The sequence below is a fragment of the Camelus dromedarius genome, chromosome 13 (genome assembly GCF_036321535.1).
Source record: "Camelus dromedarius isolate mCamDro1 chromosome 13, mCamDro1.pat, whole genome shotgun sequence".
Lineage (NCBI taxonomy): Eukaryota > Metazoa > Chordata > Mammalia > Artiodactyla > Camelidae > Camelus > Camelus dromedarius.
Window position 1 is genome coordinate 354,206 of NC_087448.1, and position 26,541 is coordinate 380,746.

General features: G+C 59.5%; 1 protein-coding gene across 1 annotated transcript; it reads right to left on the bottom strand.

The window, feature by feature from the left end:
- Positions 1-1,708: 1,708 nt before the first annotated feature.
- TMEM255B (transmembrane protein 255B) lies at positions 1,709-26,141 on the bottom strand. Its single transcript, XM_031466390.2, has 9 exons — positions 25,964-26,141; positions 19,106-19,248; positions 16,461-16,523; positions 13,239-13,328; positions 11,274-11,354; positions 10,616-10,701; positions 9,763-9,922; positions 6,792-6,935; positions 1,709-2,582 (listed from the first exon to the last, which is right to left on the bottom strand). Exons 1-9 carry the CDS (start codon positions 26,016-26,018, stop codon positions 2,415-2,417), a joined length of 990 nt encoding a protein of 329 aa, XP_031322250.2. The 5' UTR covers positions 26,019-26,141; the 3' UTR covers positions 1,709-2,414.
- Positions 26,142-26,541: the final 400 nt, after the last annotated feature.

A 26,541-nucleotide genomic window follows, 5' to 3' on the forward strand; every position in this document is an offset into this window, starting at 1 on the left:
GGATGGCCCTGGGGGGCACCCTGCTCAGGAAATGAGTCAGACTGAAGTACCATAGGACGTCACTTCTGTGTGGAACCAAAAAAGTCCAACAACTAGTGAATGTACCAGAAAAGCAGCAGACCCTCAGGCACAGGGAGCAAGCCAGTGGAAGTCCCCAGACGCGCACTGTGACCCGCCCCCGCTGCCCGGGGCGCCCAGGCCGTGGGCGCGGCTGCGGGACCCTCGCAGAGCGGGGGATTGAGCGGCTGTGGGGTTGTGGCAGGCGCTGGTCTTCCTTACGCAAAACTGCCAGCGGGACCCGTTTGGCTCTTACAAGCCTCAGAAGTAAGAAGCACCTTCTCTGTTCCGTACACAGTCCAGGCGGGGAAGACAGCCAATCACTTGATAACCGCCATTTTCAGGATGTTCAAGGCACGTTTCTTTGGTGAAAAACGATCTCCCCAGATCTCAGCCGACTCTTCCTGTGAGAGCCACCCTGGGCGTCGGGACACGTGTCCCGTGGGGTCCTCGGTGCACGCCAGGCCACCCCCAGCCCCCAAACTCCTGCCACCATGATCCTGAAGCCCCCAAAAAGGATGAGTTTTGAACCAGATCCTAGCTCTTCACGCAGCCGCCAAGCAAAGCCATGAGGAAGTGGACCTGGGCCAGTGAGTCTGGGTGACAGGGGCGGATGGGGAGGGACTCTGGGACCCACGGGGGCTGCTGAGTGAGGCACAGGCGGACAGCTGGAGAAGCGGCAAGGCCACGTGTGGCAAGGGCACCGTCTCAGCCAATGGAACTATTCCTTCTAAATTTGACAGTTTTGTTATTTTTTACGATATGCCCGAAGCAAGTCAAACAATTCAGCCAGCTTGGCCACGGATGGTTTGACCTAAAATCCAAGCTGACAAGGAGTGACCGCTGCGTTCGTGGCCTTGGGGCTCAAGCCCCAGGTCCTGGCCACAGAGGCCAGGGCTGTGCGGGGCCCACGGGGTCAGGACCCCTGGAAACACGGAGTCCACATTCAACAAAATGCAGGCGGGCCTCGCTCTACGGCTCCTCAGAGACTGCGTTTGCACAAACGGGGGGGCGCGGGGCCGCCCTGCGTGGAGCAGGTGCTTGTCGCTCGTGTCTGCGTCACTTGCTGGTGGCCCTCAGGATGTTCCAGACGGTTCATTATTATTGTATTTGTGTGGTGATTCACGACCAGCGATCTTCGCTGTTACTGTTGTGATTGGGCATTTCTGGGCAATGAAGTGTCTGTAATTGGGGGACGAACACCAGCTATGCGCCCTGGACAGACTGCAGCCTGGCGTGAGTATCGTTTCACAAGCCGGGAAACCAGGGGTTCTGTCACTCACCTCATGCAGTCTCGGCTCTGCTGCCCGGAATGCCCAGGGGGCTGCCGGGACCAGAATGACAGACGCCCTGACCAGCGTCCAGGCCTGCCTGCCTCGTCCGTAACAAGAGGCCCTCCTGAGTCGAGGGCCCAGACTCTTCCCCGGGTCCTTCCTTCTCGAGAGGAAATGCTTGACAGGCACAGAAAACAGAGCGTGGGGTGTTTTCCGAATGCGAGGGCCGGGAGTATTTTGTCTGTTAGACCAGCAGCCCGCAGGGGAGCAGGAGACCGCGTCCTCTTAAGCCGCCCCTCTCCCCGTCTCTCCTCTCCCCCTCCCTTTCCCCTGTTCCCCAGAGACCCAGGACTGTAAATCTGGTCTGCCACTGGGCCAGGACTTGACTGTGCAGAGCCGTGCTCACCTGCTCCCTCAGGTGTGTCTGGCAGTGGGCAGGTGCCCGGGGGTCTGGGGTAGTAGCTTCAGGTCTGTACTGGGCACAGCTGCTGGGGGAAGCCCATTCGGGGTGCCCCACAGAGCAGGCCGGGCTCCCCCAAAACACTCCACAGAAGACAGGTGCCTCACACAGGAAACAGGCAACCACAGGGAGCAGACGTCCCCTCAGTGGGTCGGCGTTTGGAAAGGAGCACGGACCCCAGGCACTTGCAGGCTTTGGAAACAGCGTTTATGTGTGAATCTAGGAGTCCGGTCACTGGAGCAGACGTGTCCCCGGGGACACGACCAATAGACACAGCCACAGCATGTCCCCTCCAAGAGCCCCTGCTCTCACAGCACGGGGCCACGTGCCCTTCGCAAAATGACGCAATGACTAGTGAGGATGACAGGAGGGTGTGAAGCTGCTTTGTCAGCGAGCGAGGGGCCCTCATGGGGACCCGGCAGTTTGGTGTGCAGCTGACCTGGAGGTGCTGCCCACGGCCCCCGGGGCTCTGTGCCCCTGTGATGCACCCCGGGAGGGAAGGGGCTCAGACTCTGGAAGGTGTTCTGCCGTGTCCAGGAGGCTGGGCCATGGAAGCAGGGCTTGCAGACACAGCTTTGTTTTCTAACAACCCCAAGGAGACTTTGCTCAATCTCCGGCTCTGGTCAGGGTGCATAAGGGGGCGGCTTCTCCCCCAGGAGGACGTGGGTGGCAGCATAGACAGGGGGCATGCTGGGGGGGCCCCCACAGCCGGAGCTGGACTGAGACGGAGGCTGTGTGTCCTCAGACACAGAGAGGTCAGCGCTGGGCAAGGCCGGGAGGCCGCTGGAGGGCTGCAATTAAACAGAGAAGCGTCCTCAGTCGGCAGGAGGGCAGCCACACACACTTCCACGTGCAGCCCAGGAGCATGCCACCAGCGCCCTCCGGAGCGCCCCCAGCTCAGTCTCCCCAGACCCAGGCCCTCCCAGTGGGAACTGCTCCCTGATCAGCCTGCATTCCCAGGGGCCGGACGGAGGGCCCAATTCAGCCCAGCGGGGCCCCCTTTGCACAAACGCCAATCCACCACCTGCGGGAATGCCCTGCAGATCCCTGACTCCTGGCCTTGCCTGCTGGGCACCAGTATCAACCCTCGATGGGATGGCCATAGACCGGCCTAATGCTGGGACATGGTCATGCGAACCCTGTCTGAGGAAAAGTCTGCACGGCTTGTTAGGGGCCCTGGGTTGACTCAACACTTCATATTTTAAGGAAAAGAAACCAAAAACATGAATATTTTCAACACAGTGCGATGGTTAACCTTATGCATTAACTTGGCTAGACCTCGGTGCCCAGATCTTTGCTCAGATCTTTGCTCAGACCGTCCGGAGGTCACTTTGAGGGTGTTCTCTAGCCACGATTACCAGGAAGATCAGCAGGCCACCCTCCCCGTTGTGGGTGGGCCTCCCCTGATCAGTCAAAGAGGGAAAGACTGAGGTTCCTGAGGAAGAGAGAGTTCTGCCTCCAGACTGACGGGACTCGAATCTGCAAAATCCCTTCCTCCGGGGGCCTCCAATCTGTGGCCTGCCCTGCAGGTTTCCGACTCTCTCTCTACCTCCGTTTCTCTACCTGTACGCCTCTGTCTGTAGCATCGACACCTGTAGCTGCAGACATATCTGTGTCTGAGTCTGTTATGCGCACACACCCCGTCGGCTGTTTCTCTGGAGAAGCCACACTTATACACGTAGACGCAAGAAAACGTGATTCTGTGAAGGAAACGTTGGGGCGTGGCACAAATTCTAAATCAATGAAATTTCCAGCTTTTTTTCCACCTGTCAACAAACCTCAAGTTTCTTTTTACTTCTTAATTTCTAAGGGTTAAAAATGCCTGCTTTAAACCAATACTAAACAAATAAAGCGAGCTCCCCCCACAACAGGACACAGGCATGTGTGCGGGCTCCAGTCTGTGGCCATACGGTATGGCTCCTTTGCTGCCTGCCTGCCAGCTACCCAGGTCCTGGGGAGGCCAGTCCGCCCCACCCCCAACTCCAGAGATGCCTCAGACCTCAGGATCCGAAAGGAGACTTTTCTCATAAGCTGGAGCTCAGGCTCGACAGCTGGGCCTTTTGGAATCCAAGGGCCCTGGGCTCCTGCCCACCTCTCTTTCTTCCTTTCTCTCAAATTCACACTTATCTGACCTCAGGGGACAAAGGAAACCTCTAGAGAACACCCTCTGGGGTCTGCTAGGGGCTCCCAGCTCCCACCAAGCACGTGTCTGCTCGGTGCTTCACAGGAGACAGCAGCTGAGAAAACCAGGACTACAGCACACTAGACTATGGAACAAACCAGTGGGAGCCAGAGCGAATCAGCAGGAAACAATAAACCACCAGGAACCATGGAGCAAACCACCACGGACCACGGAGCAACCAAGAACCACGGAGTAAACCACCATGGATCACAGAGTAAACCACCACGGAGCAACCCATCGGGAGCCGTGAAGTAAACCACCACAGACCACGGGGCAGCCCACCATGGATCACAGAGTAGACCACCAGGAACCACGGAGCAAACCAGGCTCTGTCCACACAGGCGACCCCGTCAGAGGAACAGACAGGAAGTCCCTCGGTTACAGGACGTGAGGTCCCTTAGCTACGGGATGCAAGCTGATTGTCGGCATGTCCTATTCCTGAAAGCTCATCGGCGCCAAGCCCTTCCCTGCACGTCCTGGTCAGGTGGCCCTGGGAGCAAGGAAGGTGGGTTCCCTTCTAGATTTCTCTTTTGACTAACTGCTCAAAACAGCCCACCAGTAGCTGCTCGCTGCTTGCTGTTATGTGAGAGCATCTCCACTGCTGATGACTTTGACGGAGCACTTGAAACACTCCCTTCCCTCCTCTGCTGGTCAACAGAAGCAGCATCAACCTGTGTCTTTCTTCTCAGGAAACACAGAGACTCCCTGACTGTCATCTCCCGGAAATCTGATTACTGACGTCTGTGAAATGACACTCACATGTGCGCTGGTGTAAAGGCTGATGAGGCCCCAGGAGGGGAGCCCAGGCCTCCTCGGGAGGGAGAACGGGGAGCATCTGCTGTTTGTGAAGAGCCAGGGCTGCAAGGTGGATGAGGATGGGGTCCAACATTGGATAAAGTGGTCCGTTCATCAGCATTGAGCTGCGTGGATGGAGGCCATGCCCCACCCTGTACTCCTGCAAGGACCACAGCCCCTGAGGGGACAGGAGCAGGACGCCGCCCAGCGCCCGAGGTCAGGAAGCAGAGCACCAGCTGCTGTCGGCCTCCAGCACCAGCAGGATGAGGTCCTGTCCTCCCCTAGTCCTCCCTTTGGCCAAGCTTGCGGGAGGCTGGTGACAACCCAGCCCGAATGTCAGGGCTGAGACCAGAGGAGGGGCCCTGTGGGGGTCACCTCCACCTCCCAGCCACGCTGGCACAGCATGGCCTCCCTCCCAGGGCAGGGAGCTCCCGTGTGTGGGAGCGGCTGTGGGGCCTCGAGGTGGATGTGGGGGTGGTGAGACCAGCCAGCCTGCAGGGAGTGTGTGTCCCTCCCCGACTGCATTTTCAAGCTGGGGTTTGTGACCACAGGTGGCCAACCAGCCGAGGGTCCAGCGCTCCCTACAGCTGTGGGTCTCACATTCCAGGTTTGCAAACTAAGCAGATGAGGATGGCCAAGCAGAGCCCCCAGGACACAGGACACAGCCCAGATGACGCGATCCTTCCTGTGATGGGGACCAGGGAGGATGCCCGGAGGTGGGATGCGGGTGACACTTCTGGGCAAGGTGGGGACTGCAGGTATGGCCTGGGTGTTGGGAAAGCTGTGCCCGGTGACACCAGGGCGTGCCCGCCCTCAGGAGTGACGCCACCAGGGGGCGCCAGCAACCAGCTCATTTCCTGACCCCTGGATAGTCCCTTCCCAGGTCTGGAGCCAGGCCTCTCTCCAGTGGAGACCGGGCTGACAGGGGCCTCTCATGCCCAGACTCAGGACCCACCCTGCAGGTCCCACAGGGCAGGATGGCGACTGGCTAACTGGTCAACCCGCAATGGCAGGTGGAGGCTTCCCACAGCACAGCCTGTGCGCCACCATTCCGCACAGGCGTGGCATTGACCTCAGGCTGTGTCCTGGCCTCCTCTATGAATTCCAAGGCCCCCAACGCCCTGGGTGCATAGCCACCAGCTTCATTCTCAAGGCAAGTAGAAGGAGCTGGGCACAGAGGAGGGGACGGGCAATCCCACAGGGAGATAAGGTCGTCGCTGAACTCTCCCCGGCAGCCACCGATCCTGAGCTGGCGTCACGTCCTGCCAATGTCACTCTCTGGGCGCTGGCCCCCCAAACAAATGAAGGCATGTGACCTCACAACACACGGCCGGGGTCTGGGCATCCCCTCGTTCATCCCCTAGCCACCGCCCGCCCAAGGGCAGAAACAAAACCCCTCCCACACCTTGGTAGCAGGAGCTCCCAGGACTGGTCACTGACCACCACTGTCATTGACACAGACCACAGAGGGGGTCCACCTGGTCACCCTCAACACGGGGGCCAAGACAGGTTAACCTCTGCCTCCAAGGACACAGGCAACAGCTGGGGACATGTCTGTCATCACAACGAGGGTGTGCCGGCAGCGGGAGGGTGGGCCGGGGGCACTGCTCTGTAAACAAGATGCCCCCTTTCCCACAGCAGCCCCAAGGCCAGCATTGTGCAAGTGCCCCAGTGTCGGTGATGTGTGGGTGGGTGGGTGGCTCACTCACTCTGGACAGGAACCCCTGTGGGCTGGCTGGGTCACCAGGGCCACACAGAGCAAAGGACACCCCAAATGCCCCCTAGAGCTGTTGGACGTCCAGGCGAGGGGCCTAGGGTCACCCTCCACGTCCCCTTAGACTGTCCCAAATCCTTTGCTGGTCCAAGCCGACAGCACTGCCCTATTACGTCAGGAGGGAAAGACACGGGCCCCCTGACCTCCTTCAGCCAGAGCTGCACCTCCACCCCCGCACCCTGTCCGACGGCTAAGTGACCACTGCCCATGACGTGAGCAGCGGCTTCAGTCTGGAGACGCTCAGCCTACCTGGAGAGGCAGCGGGAAGGATGAGCAGGTGGGGAGGGCTGCAGGCGCAGGGCAGAAGCCGGAGTAGGCCAGGACCTGCTGGGTGGGGTTGTAGAGCATCTGGGGCGGTGCGGGTGGGCCATAGGCCCGCTGGGACAGAGGGACCTGCCAGGAGGGTGGAGACGCGTCAGCCGACCCTCCCAGGCGGGCGCACCTCCACCCGACCCCTCTCTGAGAAGCTCATCCCCCAGCTGCCGTCCTTCTGGGTCCCAAGTCCTCAGCCAGGCTCTCTCCCTAAAAGGGGACTCAGTCCCACTTTCCGTTTTCTCGGTTTTTGTCCCAGGGACCCGCCAGCCTAGGCCACTGCAGGGGCCTGTGTCGTGCGGTCCCCACGCAGCTGCCACGAGGAAGGGGCTGGCTTTGGGGGCCCCTCCGCACAGGTGCTCCCGTGGCCCAGCTGTGGGGGAGAGCTCTGGTTGTGGGGATTTCTAGAGAAGCACAGACGAGACCAGAACTTCCCAAACTCCTGCTCCCGTCAGTTCACGAGAGGCTCTGACTCCCCAGGGGAAATCAGGACCTGGGCCCTGATGTGGCTGCTCACCCAGCCCCGGGAGAGTACGGGCTGTGGGACAGACTCCTCCCCCAAGGGAGGCCAGTCCCTGGGGGACTCAGGGTTCCCAGACCAGAGACATACCCTTCCCTAAGAGCACGAACCCGGTTCCCGCCTGACTCCCATGGGGCAGGCACTGTGGATCTGGGGAGGGGCCACACAGCAGGGGCGGAGGGTCTGAAAGCTCATCGCAGCACTGGAGGTGACCAGAGCCGGCCGAGGGCTGGGCTGGGCAGCGGGGAGCCCCCCGAGCTGCCCCGCCTGGCAGGCCCTCCTACCAGGAGCTCAGCACAAGTCCTGCCTGTCGCTGAACTGAATCAAGGAGTCAGTCAAACTCCGAGGAGGGAGCAGATGGCTCAAAAGCAGGGATACAGGATGGAAAACTCAAGGCAAAGCCCAAGCTCTGCCACCTCGACGCCCTGACACCTTATTCACCAACAAGCAGAGCCGAGCGCCAGCTGCACATGCCCTGACCCACCCGGCTCCGCCCTCAGCCGTGTCCCAAGGCCACGGAGAGCCATCAGGGTCCGAGGCGTGGCTGGGGGGCCTCCCGGCCACAGGGGAGAACCTGGGGGTTGGGGCTGAGAGGGCTGGTGAGGGTCGAGGGTCAGGGCCAGAGAGGAGCCGCCTGGCCCTACTCAGCATTTCAGGGTCCCGGGGGGACAGGGGTTGGGGTCTCCCACGAGGCAGCCTCATTCCAGGGCACTACGGCCACTCCAAGGGGGACGCTGGACCCCACCCCCAGCCTCCCGTCCTGCGTCGCCCGGTCTGGCATAACCACCTGTCCACCTTGTCACCCCTGTGCCCCCGTGACTGCGATGTGACTCCGGCTGGGCCAGCAGGACTTCCCACCTGCCTTCTCATACCCGAGGCCAATGCAGACCCTTCCTCACTCAGACAGGTTTTCAGCTGAGTTTAAGCCGGGTGTCTGTAAGTGTGGCCACGATGCTGGGACAACCCCACCCCGGGAGACCCTCTGCAGACCCGAGGCTCCCCCGACTCCAGCTGCCCGGCCCCCCTCAGGATGAGCTGTCTGTGACCTGCCCTCCTGGCCCTCAGTGCCGAGGGCTTTGGGTGGTCAGTGAAGTGTCTTCATCCCTTAAGATAATTCCTAAATTATAAGGTCCGTTAAAGTTGTTTTAAGGAATCACCTGCCTTGCTTCTTACAACACCCCAGAGCTTTGGGTTCATGGAAGGAGGTTGTCCAGAGTCTACAGAACTCCATGTCCTGCCTGTGTGACCAGGGCCTTCCCAGGGTATTACTACCTTCCCGAGAGAACACTCCAGCAAGGTTATCATAACCTCAGTGGGCTCTGGAGCTGCTTCCGGAAACCCACTGGGCTGACCGCCATCCCTGGGGACAGACCAACAACCTCTACCCCAGCTTGCAGGCCGGCAGGACGCTCACCAGACACACTGCGAGTCAGTCTGGTCTAACCTCGCTCTCCTATAATCTGCCAGGGGCAAAGCTCTAACACAGACACAGCAGGAAAGCCCCCACCCCGGGGGATTCTGCAGATGCACCGTGGGGCCCTGCGGACACCAGGCTTCCTGGCCCTCGTCCTCGAAGGATGGGACACTCGTCCCTCATGAGTGTAAAGACATCCCATGACCAAGCATCTGCACTGCCCAGTGAGGGCCGGGACGGCTGTGGTTATGGGGCACAGGGTCTCCGTGGCGTCTCAGGTTTTGTCTGGAGCCAGGGAACCCTCAAGAAACATGTCACATCTCGGGAGCTCCCGGTAAGCTGAGAAACGTGGCCAATGGCCAGAGCCTCCGGGCTGTGGTGACAAGCCACCACATGGCAGTCTGAGCTGCAAGCGGGGCTGGGGGCTGGCCTGCGGGGGCTGTGTTGCACACGTTTGTGTTTTCGTTAGCACTGGATGACACCGGGCGGCTGTGAGCTCCCCTTGGTGTCTGTGGAAGAAGGGTGACACTGCAGGAGGTGGCGTCTGGCCCCAGTGAGAACATCAGTCAGAGCAGACGGGTCCCTGGGGAGGACACTGCCCTGCGGAGAACCTGAGAGCAGCCTCCGGCCTGGGCCCTGCAGAGCTGCCCCTCCCCGGAGGCCCCAGACTCTGGAGCCCGTTCCCAGGAGGCTGGCCTCACAGTCATCTGAGCTTGGGGTGGGAGGGAGGGAGGCCCCGGCAATCCACACGTGGACACAGCCGTGGGGGCGCCAGGCTCAGGTCCCCTTGCGGCTGAAGTCGTGCCCCCTGCGTGGGCTTCAGTGGCTCCAGCCTCAGGCAAGGAGGGGACTGAGGGCCCTGCTTCCACGCACAGCCCTGAGGCTGGGGCCCCACCAGCCTGTCCCCTTATCTGTGAGTGAGGGTGACGGGGCCCTGGGCCTGGTCTGCTCAGCACGGGGCGGGTGTTACTCACCACGTCCTTGAAGGCCCCCAGGACGGCCGCAGTGACGATGCCCAGGAACAGGCCCAGGACGTTGAGTGCCGCCGAGGCCCAGAGCAGCCGGTACAGGTGGAGCACGTCCCGGCAGCTGCTCACGCCCACGAACTCGTAGTAGAGGGGAGGGTGCTCAGTGCTGCGCGGGGGCAGGGGGGACAACAGTGTCACCCACACCTGCGCGGAGGTGACGCACCCCCCGAGCAGGGTGGCTCAGAGACAAAGTGTCCGGCCAGGTGCTCAGGCCTTTGCTGAGAAGGCCCGGGGCCCTGACCATGGAGGGACAGGGCTGTCTGTCGAGCGCACCCTGAAGCCCCGGGGCAGGGCTGTCCCCAGGGAGCTTGGTGTCCATCTGGGGAGGGAGCACAGGCCTCTGAGCAGGAAAGACTGCCCCAAACACAGGCCCTGGGAGATGGAACCTTGACTTGGTCGCCGTCAGAGCCAGCAGGGCAGAAAGGCTGACGGCAGAGCCCTCTCCACCTGGCCGCCCTGGCAGGGAACACGGGAGGGTGAGCCCCAGTGAGGCTCATCCTGGCCCCGTGGCCTGGGCCTGCGGAGGTCTGTGCAGGGTCTAGAGCACGGCTTCTCATCATGTGGCCCCAGCCACGAGGAGCTGCCAGTAGCCTGACTGGGGTGGAAACGGGTAGATCCCCGCTCTTAGGGAGGGGGTGCAGCCTAGACCCCCCGAGTTCTCCACAATTCAGAGACGGGGCCCCAAGAAGCAAACATTCAGCTCCCTGCTAGTTCTAATGTAGGCGTTCAAGCTAATAACACAAAATTTAAAAGACAATGCAGGGAGGGTTGATTCCCCCAGCCGTCAGGCCCCTCTCACCTCTCACAGCTGTAGAGGTCACAGCAGTAGCAGGTGTTGCTTCTAACCCTCAGCTGACACCTTCCGCTCAGGGAGTGACAGGTGACCTGCGAGCAGAGACCCTTCAGGTCCCCGCCGTCCTCACTCCAGGTGGGCAGGGGCCTCCCTTGGGGGAAGGGGGGACCCAGCCACTCTGCCCCTCAGTCAGACCACTGCCCCTCCTGAGCCCATGTCGCCTGACCCACCCCTCCCTCCCCAAGACCGGGTGCAACAGGGCTGGGAGGAGTCCAAGGACTAGGTTCAGCCACCCCAGGAGGCCAGGTGGCCAACACTCACTGGACAAGGGGAGGGAGAGGGCTCCAGGCAGCATGCCTCCAGGCGGGGGCCCCTCTAAGTAAGAGCCTTCCTGGGCGTCCAGAGGACGGCTCCCAGCAGCACGACTGGACCAAGCCGGCACACCCCAAGCCACCCGGAGGCCTCCCCTCGGGGGCCTGCGGCACTGGGGAGCAGGTGTTTGGGCAGCTTTTGATGTGAAAGCAGCAAGACTGGGGCAGAAACATGCACCTTCCTCCCTCCCCCAGCACTTTGCAACCGGCAGGAGGACCCCCGCCACCCGCGTGTGTGAGGTCAAGGGGCAGAGACCACCGGGTCGCGGAGCCAGACCAGCCCCACTGCTTACCTCCGTCTGGTAGACGTCGTGCAGGTATCCGACTCCGCTGGAGTAAAACTGACACCTTCCCGCCGCGAGGGGCCTGGGTTCCTGGAGACAAGGCACAAATGGAATGGAGTGGTTTCAGCCCCAAATCCAGAGCAACCAGAGGCGACTTCAGACGCTGAGTCTAAAGCAGAGACGCCAACACCAACCAGAGCCTCCCAGAAGGAGACCGAGAGGCAGGAAACACGTGGCTCGTCCCCGGGCAGCTGGGCTCCTGTGCCCAGAGGGCGGGCGAGCAGGCACCCTGCCCTGTGGCCGGATGGACACGTCTTCCCCCAACTTGGTCGACACAGGGCAGCTGAAGGGAGGTGGCTGTGCACTCACACAAGACCCAGAGAGGCCCCTTGGCTCCTACCTCTTTTCCTAAAAGCAAAACTCTTTTTTCTACTAGGAAAGGAGCAAGATGGATTTCAGAGTAACTCCCTCATCCATCCAACCAGCCAATCGTCCATCTGATGGCTTAATCAATCATCTACGTAACCCTCCACCATCTCTTCATTGCTCCCTGCATCCACTCGTCCACTCATCCATCTCTCCATTTGTTCATCCACCCCTCACCCATCCTTCCATCCCTCCGTCCACAGCCACCCATCCATTCATCCCTCTACTCGTACGTCTCTCCATCCCTCCACCCGCAACCACCCACCCATCTTCCATCTGTCCATCCCTCCTTCCAAGCCCTCAGGGCCTCATCGCCTGTTAAGGGCCCATCTCTCTGGAGGTAAGGTTTCAACACATCAGTCTGGGGGACGGGAGCACTCTGTCCACAGCAGAAGCCCCGACAGCACGGTCACACGCTGCTGTACCCGTGGACGAGCTTGGAGGCAGGTGGGGCAGTGAACGCGACTGAGTCTGCATCTCAGCCCAGTCTCTTCTGTCCAAGGCCATAGAATGCCTAATGAGGTTCCTCAGGAAACGTAGCCATGACTTCACTGTGGCAGCCTCGTTGGAACGGGGGCTGAGAAGGGGGCTCGAGCGGGACAGGGTGACGGTCAAGACCCCTTGGCAAGCAGACAGCAGGTGCAGCGCCAGCACAGACCCGACGGTCTCCCCACCTTTGACTCCTAAGACGAAAGTACCAACTGGTGGACAAATGCAGGAAGCACCACTGCACGTGACCAGGGCTGGCTCACTTCAAGGGAAACGGGGCTGATGGTCAGGCAAGCGCTTCGGTGCTTCTGATGAGGACAGCCGCTGCACTGCACTCCAACTGACGCTCTCGGACTTGCCTGACTGGAACCTGAAGGACCGCTTCCTGACCGTGCAACAGAACTTCCACAAACACAGAAAAGGGATCCGGAAACACCCAATGCCGTCTGACAACGGGTCTTGCGTTTTGCCTTCGGCTGGCTGCCCTGGCTGATTTTAACGCAATTTAATATTTTCACAATCATGGTGTTCGGTGATCTAATCTTTTGTTTGCAACCTGCTCTCAATTTGCTAAAAACTAATACCCCATGTGATCTGTGCCGAGGCCGAGGGGGCCCCACGGGTCCAAGCCACAAGCGTCCGATGTGGCTCGGGTTCAAAGATCCACTGCCAGACTCGTCTGCCCAGACTTCCACGCCGTCAGGTGCCACGGAGGCAGAAGATTCTGCCACGCCTCCTGAGAGACGCATTTGAGCTAAAAACCTGGGAAGTCATAGGGCAGCAGACTGTTGATTTAAAGAGGCTTGAGGAGAGTCAGTGGGGAGTTGAGGACTTTGGCTCCAATGATGTGCTGGGGCTGCGGGCGGGGCAGCGGGGAGAGCCGGGTCAGCCCGGGAGGAAGCGAGGGGCAGGAGGGACAAGACCGCAGTCGGCCAACACCAGTGGGGAGACAGAGAGTGGGGGTGCTGAGCTGCGCCTGCAAAAGGAAACTTAGCTCTGCAGATTTTTTAAAACCCAAAGTAACTGAGACCAACATCAGGAAGAGTGGAGGAAACTCACAATGTGCTGAGCAGCAAATACGCCGTCCACAATGGCGCAGCAGAAGGCGGCCACCACCCCGAAGCTGATGAACACGATGGCTGCCACCAGCTGGAAGCAGAAGGGCAGGGCTCAGCACAGATGGACCCTCAAGGCCAGCGTCAGGCCCCTGGAGGCAAGGGAGGGGCCGAGGACCCCAGAGCGTGCAGTGCCGCCCCACACGGAGGTGATGGGGCTTCCAGGGCAGTGTGACCACCTGCGACGTCTTGCAACTACAATGCTGCTACACGGTTCTACGTAAAACCCTGGGCTTACGTGTGAGTATTTCTGCGGGGTGGACTCCCGGGACACGCAGGAACCCACGCTCGTGGTCGGGGCTCCGTGGGCAGGGTCTCGCGCTTCAGCACCCAAGAGGACGCTGCAGGCTTGCTCCTCCTGCAGCCTGCCGCCTGCCCCCGAAGCCTGGAGATGCTGCCTAGGGCCATCCCCGGGGTTTCCGAGCTGATGGGCAAAAAAGGCTCCCTGTGCCCTCAAACACACTCCTCTGTGTTCACGGAGGCAGAGGCCCTTTGCTCACATCTGTGGGCCATTTCTTCAGCATTTTTCTATCTTTTCTTATGAATGATTTCAGGTTTACCAAAACAAACAGCAAAAATAGTACAAAAATTCCCGTCTGTCCTCCCCACTGAGCGGCCAAGGGTCAACCCTTCCAAACCACACCAGGACCCCTACACTCTCTCCAGTGGCCACAACCACAGCCTGAGAACCAGTGCTCAGTCCCCAAAGGAGCCTAAAGTCACTGTGGAGTTTCTCACCCAAACCCTGTGAAAACCGAGCCACCGACTAGAGCACAGGGCTCGCCTGCAGAGCTCCGTCTGTAACCTTAGAGAGCATAGTTCCGTTGGAAGCTGTTTTCCCACGTCAGCTGGTTGCTTCTTTCCCTGGTCACGGACTCCACACGGCCTCTCCCTCCCACCCTGGTTAATCTGAAGTATTCACTGGTTCCACCAGGCACTCGGGCTGGTTTGACCCCCGGGACTTTGGTTTCAGTCTTGGCATGAAGCTCCCAGTGGCTGCTCCAGGGGACAGGATGGGATACGAGGGCCAAGCCCGTGCCCTGGGTTCCCTTCCTCGCAGCCCCCACAAGCTGCTTCCATGTGAAGCCAGGCCCCCAACATCGCAAATCAGAGCTGTGTCCAGTCCTTCGGTCTCTGCTCTGCTGGCCTCTCAGGCCCTCATCTCCCCTCTGACTATCCGTGCACTGAATAAACGCCCTGTGGGCCTGCTGGGTCCCACCAACCAGAAGCTGGGGGCACAGGTGTGACAAAGGTCAAAGCAGAGACCGGAGAACAGACAAGCAGTGAAGAGAACTGACGCTGGTTCTCTGAAACTATTAACAGAACCGACACATCTTGAGCTGGACAGAGCTGCGCTGCCCCTGGGTCTCAGCCTTAACCACCGAGCTCCACTCCCATCCCAGCCTGGGAGCAGACCCCCCCAGCCCTGTCTGCCTCCACCGCCTCTCCCCGTCCTCCCCCAGAGCCCCCCATGCTCTGTGCACAGCTCTAAGTCCGTGAACCAGTCTCCCCACCCAGTGCCCAGCTCAGCACCATGCATGCTTGGGAAACATTTGATGAAGAAAGAAATGGGTGGGTGATGATAATCCTCACTTGGGAAAAGTCAGGGAGAAACCTGTGCCCTCAAAGTAATATTGACAGTTACTCGTGGTCATTGACAGTCACTGACGGTTACTGGCAATTATTGGCAGTTATTAATGGTTATTGATGGTTGTTGCTGGGGTGGCTGAAATTGCTTTGAGGTAGAATCAGTGACTTCATTTTCCCACCAGAGATGCCGTGTGCACCCAGGACCTGGGAACATGCGCCTCATCTGCCTGCGCAGCCGTTCTGTGTCAGCCCCACCCACCCAGTCCTGGGGGCAGCAGAGACCAGCTGGGCTTCTGCACAGAAGGGGAGGGGCCCGTAAGGGGCCCGTGATGCCCTGACCCCAGGCAGAGGGGGCGCGGGGAGGACAGCCTGGACCCTCCCCAACACAGGCTGATGCCCTGCCCCCCAGGGGACATGCTCATCGACTTCTAAGTGACTTCAGTTAGTCTGAGGATTTTAAACTCTGTTGCGGAAGATTCCAGCATGTGTTTGAGTGCTCCCACCTGGACAGCGGTGGGGGGAGGAAACTGCTTTAGACCCATAACGTCTCCATCCTTGGCCACGGGGACCACGCCCGATGGCAGAGCCACCAGCGAAACCACGGGCTCCTCAGTCTGTCTGGGTGGGGAGAGAGCAGTAAGCCACCCGCAACGGGGCAACAGCAGAAGCCGACGTGACTGGCGGCTCTCAGGTCAGAGATAATGGTGAAGCCATTTCTGGTGATTAGATTCCACCCTCTAGACTGAAGAGTGGAACAGTTACAGAGACAATGACGACGCTGGGAGGTGGGCAGAGGCTGCTATGCCATTCTGTCCACGTTGAGTAGGGTTCGATGTTTCCACTGTAAAGCACCGGAATAAAGGAGATCAAGGGAAGAGGAAATGTTCTTACACATTCGGGAGCATGCAAGTCACGAGCACGCTCTTTAGCTGACGTTTTCTCAGCTTTTTATTGTCTACTTTTGAAGCAGCATTAATATCCTGACTGACCTACGTGCTTAAATGCAGGACCTAACTGTGGCTGCTGGTCTCCAAGCACCTGTCACCAGCCAGCACCTGCTGGACGCTGCCGCGTGCACACGGTGGTGCTCAACCATCCGCACGCCACTGCCTGCGCTACCCCCTGCCCATGCTCTCCTGCCCACGGCACTCCCCCACCCACTCCCCCACCCACACCCCCCTCCCACACTCCCCCTCCCACCCACTCCCCCACCCACACCCCCCACCCACACTCCCCCTCCCACCCACACCCCCCACCCACACTCCCCCTCCCACCCACTCCCCCAACCACACCCCCTCCCACACTCCCCCTCCCACCCACTCCCCCACCCACACCCCCCACCCACACTCCCCCTCCCACCCACACCCCCCACCCACACTCCCCCTCCCACCCACTCCCCCAACCACACCCCCTCCCACCACACACCCCCCACCCTCACCCCCTTCCCACACTCCCCCTCCCACCCACTCCCCCAACCACACCCCCCACCCACTCCCCCACCCTCACCCCCTTCCCACACTCCCCCTCCCACCACACTCGCCCCCCTACACGTGACAGAAACGATGTCCACTCTTACCATCTGCCTTCTGTTCTCCACCAGGTTGATGCCAATGATTCCCAAGAAAGCTCCGAAGCCCAGCTGACACCAAAGGAGGACAAGAGAGAAAGCGCTCGGGTCACCGGCCTGGAGCGTAATGCTGACCTTGGGCAGTGACAACGCACAGGGGATGGCCCACCCAAGCGCTCTGTCAGAGGGCGAGGCGGCCAGCCCCCCCGGAGCTCCAGCCGCTGAGCTGAGCGGAGGTGGGCTGGGGGGGCGTCTCCAGCGCCACCAGGTTGGCATGGAAACCCTGAAACAGACCCGTCTGGTCTTGTCTTCACATACGTTAACGCCCCCATCTGTTTAACTCGATTTCAGGAAAAGAGGGCCCGTGCCCCTCACCCTGACCGGTCAGTCGTCCTCGTGGTAACCCCACCGCTGCGCGGGGGCAGGAGAAGCCGTCTGGAGGCCGGAGTCGTAGGAGGATCGGCTCCTCAGGTGGGGTCACAGGAAACCAGAGCCGAGCGCGTTTCAGAGGCGCTGCCAGTCGCCCCAACACTACGCAGACGACTTGGAAAGGGGCTCTGACTCAGGTGAGCAGGCAGACAGGTGATCCCGGCAAGCAGACCAGGGGGGCGGGGACTCCCGCTGGGGGCGGGCGCTGGGCGGAATCGACCCGCCTGTTCTGGAGGAAGCCCCGCTCTCAGCCCCCAGGTGCAAGTGACGTGGCGATGCTGGGGGAACCCACACGGCGGCGTGGATGTCAAGGTGAAGGGTCCCTCCACCCAAGCACGGCCGGGCGTGCGGGCCTGGTGGAGGAAGTTCCTACTTTCCCCTCAGCTTGAAGCTCAGAACAGCGGGTGAGGAGCATCTCCCAGGCCGCACAGAGCTGCACTGCGCTGCAGTCCCGCCTGCAGCAGGTGAGCCCTGCGCTTCCGACTTCGAGCGACCATCTGGGGCTGGGCCCGCAGCCAGCCTGGGGACAGGTGACCAGCTGACCGGCACAATTGTGGCAGCCCTAGGCCGTGGGGCCAAGTTTAATGCAGTAAAATCCAACCTGCTTATGTGGGATGTCTTTGCAGGCACATCTGCAGCCGGACCAGAGTGCACAGTTTCCACCAATAATTAAGGAAAGGTGAGCGTTTTCTTCAAAATACAATAGTCCCTCTCACAGCTCAGAATATCAAAATCCCACTCCAGCATGAAAGTGCCAAAATACATCCGTTACACTTCACTAAGTTTCATTTTGGGGGATTTGAAAAAAAATCCTCTTTCCAAAACGTCGTGGCGTCTGTTCCCTCCCACCCGGGGTCCTCCTGAGACCCTCCCTTGGCTCTAGGTCTCCAGGTCAACGCAGTGTCTCCACAGAAGGGACTTTATCCACGTCCTCGTTGGGCGAATCCCATCGGTCGTGTCCACAGTTTGCTCTCACAACCGTTCAGTGGAAGCCAGTTTCCTCCCGGCCACAGCCCCGGAATCAGGCTCCTCGCAGAGCAGGGCTCTGAACACACCCAGGCTGCTGTGCGTGTGACCTCACGGTGAAATCCCGAATCAGCGAAGCTTGGAGAACAGGCCAAAAAGCTGCTCCTTGAGGCTGATCCTGACGCTTTGCGAGTACTCTGGGGAACGCATCCTCACGGCCCTGGACCCCAGGCTCCCCGCCCGCCCAGGACCCGGGCAAAGAAGCAGTCTCGTGGGATTTCACTGAGAAAACTCAGCACAGACCCTTTCCTTAGGTCTACTCGTCAGTTACGCAGAGGAGGAGAACATGGGCTCATAAAGCACACACAAAACACAAAAGTAAAAATCACATAAAGATGAACAATTTTTACAAACTGTCTTCAAATATTTCATCCTTGCTAAAAATGTTATCAATGTTGTCACCAACCTTGACAACACTTTAGTGAGCGTAGTGAGATTAAACTTCTGTTCTTCAGTCTTGGTTCAGCACTTAATGACAAGTGACTCGGGTTCTGGTGCCCTTGGAGGGCGAGAGCTGCTAATGGCAATTTCACAGATGTTCCCTGAGTGCAGTGCCAACACTTGGAGCAGGTTCTACTGCTAGCAGAAGGACGTGGGTTCCTGGTTCAGAACTCCCCTGGGTGATGCTGACTTTGGGGGCTGCTGTTGCCGGGTCTGGTTAGGCTGTCGGTTTACCGGCATTCCTGCCCAGAAGTGGAGGTTAGGAGGGGTGACGCCAGCTCCTCCACCTGCTGTCCCCACGCGACCGTGTCACTAACGAGTCTTCGATGGAGGCTTCGGGGTAGGCACCTTGGAAAGCTCCATGTCTGTTTTCCGACGGTTGGTTTTGTTGGTTTGGTCTCATGGGGCTAAAATCCAGGTGTCACAGGGCTGGTTCCCTCGGGGGACTCCGGGGAGACTGGGCTGGGGCCTTTCCCACCCCTGGGCTCTGACCCCTCCCCTGTCCCTCCCGATTCCTTGGGACCCCGTGCTCCCACCGGGCCACCTGGCTGTGCAGGACACTCACCCCTCTATGGCTGGCTGACTAGCAGCCTTGACCGTGCTTTACTGTGCAGCCCACCACAGCCACACCCTAACCTCCTCCTCTGCGGGGCTGGGGTGGAGCGTGTCACTACCTCACAGAAATCTGTGTCCCCCGGGGCCCCCGGCCCCTCCGCCCCTCCGCCCCTCCCGGCAGACCCAGGCACTGTGGCACTCACGATGATCCCAGGGTAGTAGCCCCCCACGGTCACATTCTCCGTCCTGGTGGTGGCGGCAAGGCCAATGGTCAGGATGAAGGTGGACACCACCAGCAGAGACCCCACAAACCACAAGCATGTCTTCTTTCTTCTCTCAAATCCTTCTGGGGAGGGCAAACAAGGAGCTGATTAGCGCAGGGCCGGGCTCGGGGAGGGGTCCTAGCAAACATGGGCACCTTCAGGGTCAGCGAGGCTCTTTCCCCGAAGCCCTGCCGCCCACTCGCTGGAACCTGGCATTCGCTCGCCCTGCCCCTCCCCAGGGCCCCCCTCAGGTGCACTGAAGTGGCCTCTGAAAAGCCGTGGAGACCACCACTGCCCAGCTCCTTCTCACCCAACCCCGGTCCTCCGAGCGGGGACTCTTACTGCCCCTCCGCCCTCCCTGAGGTTTCTGCCGGTTCCTCGCCATCAATCCCTGAACCGCACTCAGGGCCCCTCGTCCACCTGCACAGCCACCCTCATCCGCGCCTCCATCTGACCCACCTGCGGTCAGAAGCAGGAGCCCGGCTGCCCTCCCCTGCCGCCCCCACTGCACCCAGAGGGGCTCCAGTCACTGTCACCACGTCCTGTGCTCACCTCCCCGATGCCTGTCCCCCAGACGACAAGCCCAGTGAGGGCAGGTGCAGGCTCCCTGGTTCCCTGCTGCACCCCTCTCCCCTAAGATGGCGCCCACACATAGTGGGTTCTTGGTAAACACCAGAGCCGAGGGTGGCCAAGCCCTCCTTAGGTTCCAAGTCCCTGACTTCACCCCACACTGCGGTAGTCACACCAGCCACTTGTGGAGCTTCTGCTCTGTGCCCAGCTCCACCAAGCACTTTAGTTGCATTAACAAGCACCCCTAGACCTTAGGGAGCCTGTGAACCACAGACACCTGCCGCTTTCTAAGACTGGATGGAGGACCTTTGCACCCTGTGCACAGAGAAGGTGCATGCTTCCCTCTCAGGCAGCCAGCACTGCTCCCTGGGTGCACCTGTGAGCCTGCCTCCACACCAAACTCTCCCCACCTGCACATCCATCCTCTCTTTCCGCTCAGCAGGCCCTGATTACTGAATGTGGAAACATGCCAGCTGGAGTCCCAGCAGATAATCATCCGCCTCAATGAAGGACTTGGGTGGTCCTACAGGAAATCTCTTACAGGAGCCAGTCCCTTTGCCTTTATCCCGTCCATCCTTCCTGCTGCCTGGAGTGTGAACATAAAGGTGGAGCCCCAGCCGCCATTTTGGGCCATGAGGGAACTTGACAATGGAGGTCGCATGCAAAGAAAGGCAGAACAGAAAGACAGCCCTGGGTTATCTGCCTCCAAACTTTGATTAGGTAGCAGAATTAGACTATAAACCACTAATTTGGATGTCCTGGTCTGTGCATCCAAACCTCATTCTGTCACTGAACTCAAGATCGCAGGCAAGAAAGGAAAACCTCCGCCGCCGGAGCCTCCTCCCTCAGCCCCCACCTCTGGGTTTTGTGTAGACCTAGCTTCTTCCCCACTCAGGGAAGCCTCCTGTACAGTAACCACAATTGTGATAATTGTCACCACAATTCTATCCCAGATGCTCCTGTTCCTACGTGGTCATCAGCAACCACACAGCGAGGCAGCGACAGCCGGGGGGCAGGACTGGAGGCCAGGCTGAGCCCGGCCAGGCTGCTGTGCTGTTTTCTGGGAAATTACCCACCTTGATCTCTGTGGCTCCAAAACAAAATGGGGGAGGAAAGAAAAACATGGTTCTTCTCCCCAATCTAAAGCTTTTTAAATCGATTGTGTGTGTGTGTGTGTGTTTGGTGAGGGCAGCTGCGTATTTGATTGCAACCACAGGTCAGACGCCCCCCTCCCCGCCGCATGCAGGCTGCCTCGTCCCACCCTCTAGACCTGTGCGTCTGCAGATTTGCAATGTCCGTCCACAGTTCCATCAGCAAAGCTTCACAGCAGGTCAGTCATGACACCCCAGAATGGGGCTGTCACGTACTCGGAAATGAATTACACAAAACTGAGTCAGCGTGCGCACTCAGAATAACTTGGCCACTGGGCAATGCCGTTTGTACCCGCTGACCTAGCAAGGGTGAATTTCTCAGGAAAAGCCACTTCATGCCGAGGCCAAGCAGGACCCGGACGAGGCCCAGGCCCCCCTTCCTGTGCCCCTCAGACTCAGCTGAGCACCCCCCCCCCCACAGCCTCCTTCCTCCAGACCCTCAGGAAGACCCTTCTCCAGAGATCTCACCCTAAACCACCTATTACCTCCACCTGGAGAGGACGAGCTCCCCTCGTTCACCAGGGTAACGAACTGCCAGCTCCCACCCAGCCCAGCAACCAGCCGGCTGAAGGCCCAGGTCCCGGGGATGCGGGATGGAGGGCCCTCTCCGCACCGGGGGCCCTGCCCTCACTGTCTGCAGGCCCTGCTCTGCAAGCCCTGGCCGGGCCTCTCCAGACTCAGACGTGAGTGTCTGGGTTCAATTCCTGCCACCAGCTCCAGAATTCCTTCCCTTAGGCATTCCCTCTCTGCCTCCCTAGACAGGCTGGTTTATTTCCCGAGTCCACAGGGAGGGTTTCTCTCACCTGCCCCCAGCTGCGCCCCGGAGAGCCCAGGCGGGCGGTGACGTGGATTTGAACAGAGGAGGGGCGCACTCTGGCTCCTTCTACCCGATTCCCGCGGCACCCACCGTGGGGGCTGTGTTGAGAATAACCTTCAGAGGAACAAGTCTGGACCGAACAAAACCTGCTCAGAAGGCTGACGCCCCCGAGGCCGGACGGGCCTTCCACACAGTGCCCGGGGCGGCCAGGGCGCACACTCAGCAAGGGCTCCTGGAAGCGAGGCCTCTGGGCCAGTGGCTGCAAAAGGCCGCCCACTGCAACAGCACAGGGGTCGTGATGCAGCCCCGGACCAGCCCCGCCCGCCCCAGGGACGCTGGCCAAGGGCTCCCAGGCCCAGCAAGTCAGGCTCGGCGGGGCGAGCATGGAGAGGAGTGGACGGAGCAAGGAGCGCAGAGACCACTGCCCAGGCCACACCCGCTCCTCGCCCACGCCCACGGCCACGGGCTTGGCTTTTGCGACACCGCCCCAGCTTCCAAACCCAGCCCGGGTTCTAGAGCCAACTCCCACCTCCGTCCAGCCTCACACTAGCCCCGCAGCCCGCCTGCCCCCAGAGGTGCTCTCCCCCGGTGGCTTGAGGCCAGGCCACTGTCAGACTCGTGCCAAGACAGGGCTCCTGGTACCTGCTGTGCTTTTGCAGGTGGTGAGGAAGTGCCCACCCAGGACCCGTGTCCGCGGTCAGGCGGCGCTAGCTGGACAGTCCTGGGTGCCCACCCCAGCCCCCACCAAGTCTCCTCTCCCTCCCCAGCCTCACCCCCCTCCTTCTTCCCCACGCCTGGCTTTTTCAGTTACTCAGGGACTCCTCTTTCCATGCCTCTCACTGTCTGTGAGCTAAAAACCAACCCAGATGGGGGCCAGAAAATATCCCCAAGATGAAAAACAGCACTTCTACAAGGAAAAGTAAGAGTGTAAGTTTTATATTAAACATGTATGATTTTTATCTGCTCATAAGAGCAATAGTTATTTCTTAGAACATTTATAAAGTATACTAAATACAGAGGAAAAAACTGAAATTCACAGTAATTCCATCTTCCAACGCTGGCAAGTGGGCAGATAATCTTGGGGTCTTTTTTCAATGCATTTATCTACTTTTCAATGTATTTTTTCCTTTAATTGGGACAAAAATACCTTTAAATCTGTTTTTAACAGCTTAATATGCTGCAAGAACCTTTCCAGCTTCTTCAGTCCCTCTCCAGACACGACTCTCACTCACAGCAGTGCCTTCACTAAGGGGCGTGTCGATTCGCCTCCCCCTGCCGCTGCGCGCTTGCTTTGTTTCTAAGTCTTGCGTTATTTCTTCTCCAGCTGCTCCTCCTCGACGCTTTCTTTCCTAGGTTCCCATTTCAATCCCAGGTGTTAAAACAGGTATAAGAGCAATATGACTCCGAAAACTAAACGTGATGCGGCTGCGTAGCTCAGAAAACGTCAGACGATCGCCCTGCTCTTCACAGGACTTTGGTTTCTGCTGTTTTCCCTAATTTCATGCATTACACATCTGTTACACGTGAAACAATTAACCAGAAGTCTCAGCAGCTGCTTCAAACCACAGTTCTGACCGTCTGGGCCTCGTCTCGTGGCCCCCTGTGGCCTGTCTGGCAGAACCACCTGACCATGTTCTGATTCCTGAGGCTCTGGACTCCGCCCTGATCTGTCCCTTTAGGGAAGCTGTGTGATAAGCGGGGATCTGACCGGCCCCACCAGGCCACCAGTCCCGGGGGGACCTTGTCAAGTCCGGCGTGACATTCTGACACGCGCATCAAACACCCCTCCTTCAGGACCACATAGATCTTCCCGGGAACCACTCCCAGTCTAACTCTGCCATTTCCCCACTGCTTCCTGAGTCTGCCTTTGCCTCTGAAACTGCCGCGTGATAAAAAGCGGAAGACGTGAGCTGTCTTGTCTGGATTTTGGTCATAGGTTCCAAGGGGACGTGAAGCCCGGGGCGCTGGGAAGGGTGGTCCTGAACAACCTCCTTCCAGTGACACGAACTGTAATACTTAGACTCCAGGTACAACAGAGATAAAAAAAAAAGGTGAATCCTGACCTTCAACGCTCTTTACAAACATAGAATTCTGCATTTAAACAGACAAGAAGAGAGAAAATCAAGAAGGCAGGCTACCTTTCTGATTACCACACAACCCACGCATTTTCAGATCTGGTCCTCCACGCTGGGCGAAAAAGCCAGTGTTCCCTGAATGGCTCCCTCGAGCCCCTCCCCCACCGGCGGGACTCCTCCTGTGCGCAGTGTTAGAGCCAAGGCCTTCGTGGGGAGGTGCCCTGACTGTCCATGAACTTATGTACTATGAGGCTTCTAGCCATGGTGGCAACTTACAGGAACTGTGCCCAGCTGCTGTGCGGCCGCCCAGGCTCACCCTCTCTGAGCCCCGAGAGGAAGGGTCGTGCGGGGCCACCTGGGCCTCTAGTGCCAAGCGAAGGGTGCACGTGTTTCCTGATCTGCACAGCAGAGGTCATGACAGCCACCTGCCTTCTCACCTCCTACCTGCTACAAGGACCCAGTGAGAGAACGGCCAGGAAGGCGCAAGGTGTGTCTCTATGCACGTAATGAACACGTGACCACGGGGGTGCCAACACAAGGACAGCAAAGTGCTTACTTTTCACCAGTGTTTCTCCACCTGGGAGCTGAGGGGAGGTGTCCCGAGGTGGGGAGCTGAAGGCCAAGGCTCTCACCTGTCCTGCTCACTGTTCTGACTCCAGTCCGTCTAGAATGTCTCAGGACTGCACCTGGTCGCTCCCCCGGAGCCCCTCCTGCCCCTGCACCTGCAGCCCCCCCATCAGCCCCCTCGGGCACCTGGCTGCATCTGGAAGACAGGCAGGGTCGGGGGAGACCCCGTGCTGCCCCCCTTTCCGCACTTTCTCCACTTAGTGGAGCCAGGAAGGGGTCGCAAAGATGGGCGCACAGCTCGGGAGGGTCCTTGTCACGGCCTCCCTGCCAGCAGGGCCCAGCCTCCGAGAAGGAAGAAGGAGCTCATTCACTCACGACAGCGGCCGTGGGGACAAAGCGAGTCCGGGGAGAACGGGCAGTACTGTGCCCTCAGCCATCAGCTCCCCTTGTGGTCTGCTTTTCCAAGTAGCGCGCCCCGAGGTCGTGGACGCCGAGATGTGAGAGAAAATACCCACCATCCCAGCCCAGCCGCACTGAGGTTTAGGGCTTTTAAATTAAACGCCAACCCCAGCATTTTTTAAATTCAAAGTTCCTCTTCAGAAGAAAAACCTAAGTCAGAGGTGCTATTTTTAAACCATCAGGCCGTTCTAATACAATAGTGATGCCAACAGTGACGGCTAGTTAATAATAACTGGTAGTAACAAACAGTTGTGACAGGTGTTTCCCTGAGGACGGAAGTCAGTTTGTCATAGAGCATTTTGCTCTAGAGAGTAGGGGCGTAGAGTTGTTTCCTTTAGGAAGAAGCTAGATTCCTTGATTGTTATCAGAAAATCAAGCAACACTACTCATCTAGTTTTTTGGAAAAGACTTTGCAGACACTCCCAACAGGGTGCGAGGTCAAGCACGCTTTTTCAGCCGGCTCACCTCTGCAGCAGCAGCAGGGCGCCGAGACGTCACCACCCCCATTCCAGCCGGCAGAGCACCACTGACTGTGGAACTACGTTTTCTCTTCTTTTCAAAACCGTCTCTGCCTCTCCCCTTCAGGAAAACGCACCCGGCACTGCTCCCGTCCCAACCGCTTCCCAGTACAGAAACAAAAACGCTGGGAACCTGTGATCAGGCGGCCGGCTTCCTGTTTCCCGCCGGCTTGGCTTCTGGCCTCATCGGGCTTGGTTTGGACATCAGCAAATGAGAGACCGCGCACTGATGAGGGGAGAAGCCTGGGAGGACGCGCTGGAACCCAGCGAGCCCGAGGAAAGCTGTAAGTGCCTTTGTCGCTTTCAAGCAGGAAGATGCTACCAGGTTCCGTAAAATGAACTTTTCCTAGAAACTTGTGGGGGGTAAGGAGAGGGTTGTCCGGTTTGTGTCTATCGTGGTGTATTTTTCATAATAATAGACAGTGGGGAAAGGGACAGGGCGAGACAGGCACAAGGGCAGAGACGCCCAGGAAGAAGCGGAGGGAGCGCAGAGGCTGTGAATGGAGGGCCTGCGCCAGCGCCAAGGGTCCCCAACGGAGCTGGGGGCGGAGAGGACGCGGAGCCTGCGCTCCCGGGCGGCGAGCCCCGCGGAAGCGGCCCCACGACCGCGCGCCCGAGCCTGTGCTCGCCTGTGCGCTCACCTGTCGCGTCCAGCAGAGCCAGAGGCCCGGGCACCGGCGGACGGAGCGGCTGCATCCCTGGGGGGCTGCTCCCGCGGGGAGGGGACTGCTCCTGCGGGCGGTGGCGCCGGGCAGCCTCTCCTTCTGCGCAGCGACGACGGTGGAGCGCGCGGTGGCCGCGAGGATCCGCCGCCCGGAGCGCCGCCCCCTCTGTCCGCGTCAGTCTGCCCGCTTCCCACCTGCGCTCCCGCCCTGGCTCCGCCCCCTTCCCCTCCCCCGGCCTTCCCGCCCCCTCCCGATTTTCCCGGAGATCGAACACCAGGGAAGGGAAGACCCGTGCGGGGTACAGCTCCGTGGGCAGAAATGCGCGTTTCATCTTTGTTCTCAGAGGGTGGCGCATAGGATTCAAACTGAGTTCTTGGTGAATGGGTGAATGCCACTTGCACCCCGCGATGTGTCTCAGGACGCTTCCCGGGGCCGCACTGCATGGTGGTTAACGCGCAGGAGCGCTTCACGCATCGGTAGGAACAACTCCTAAAACAAGGTGGAGCAAAAATGCGGTTTCACAGTATTAAGGACAGTACCATTTACGTGAGGTT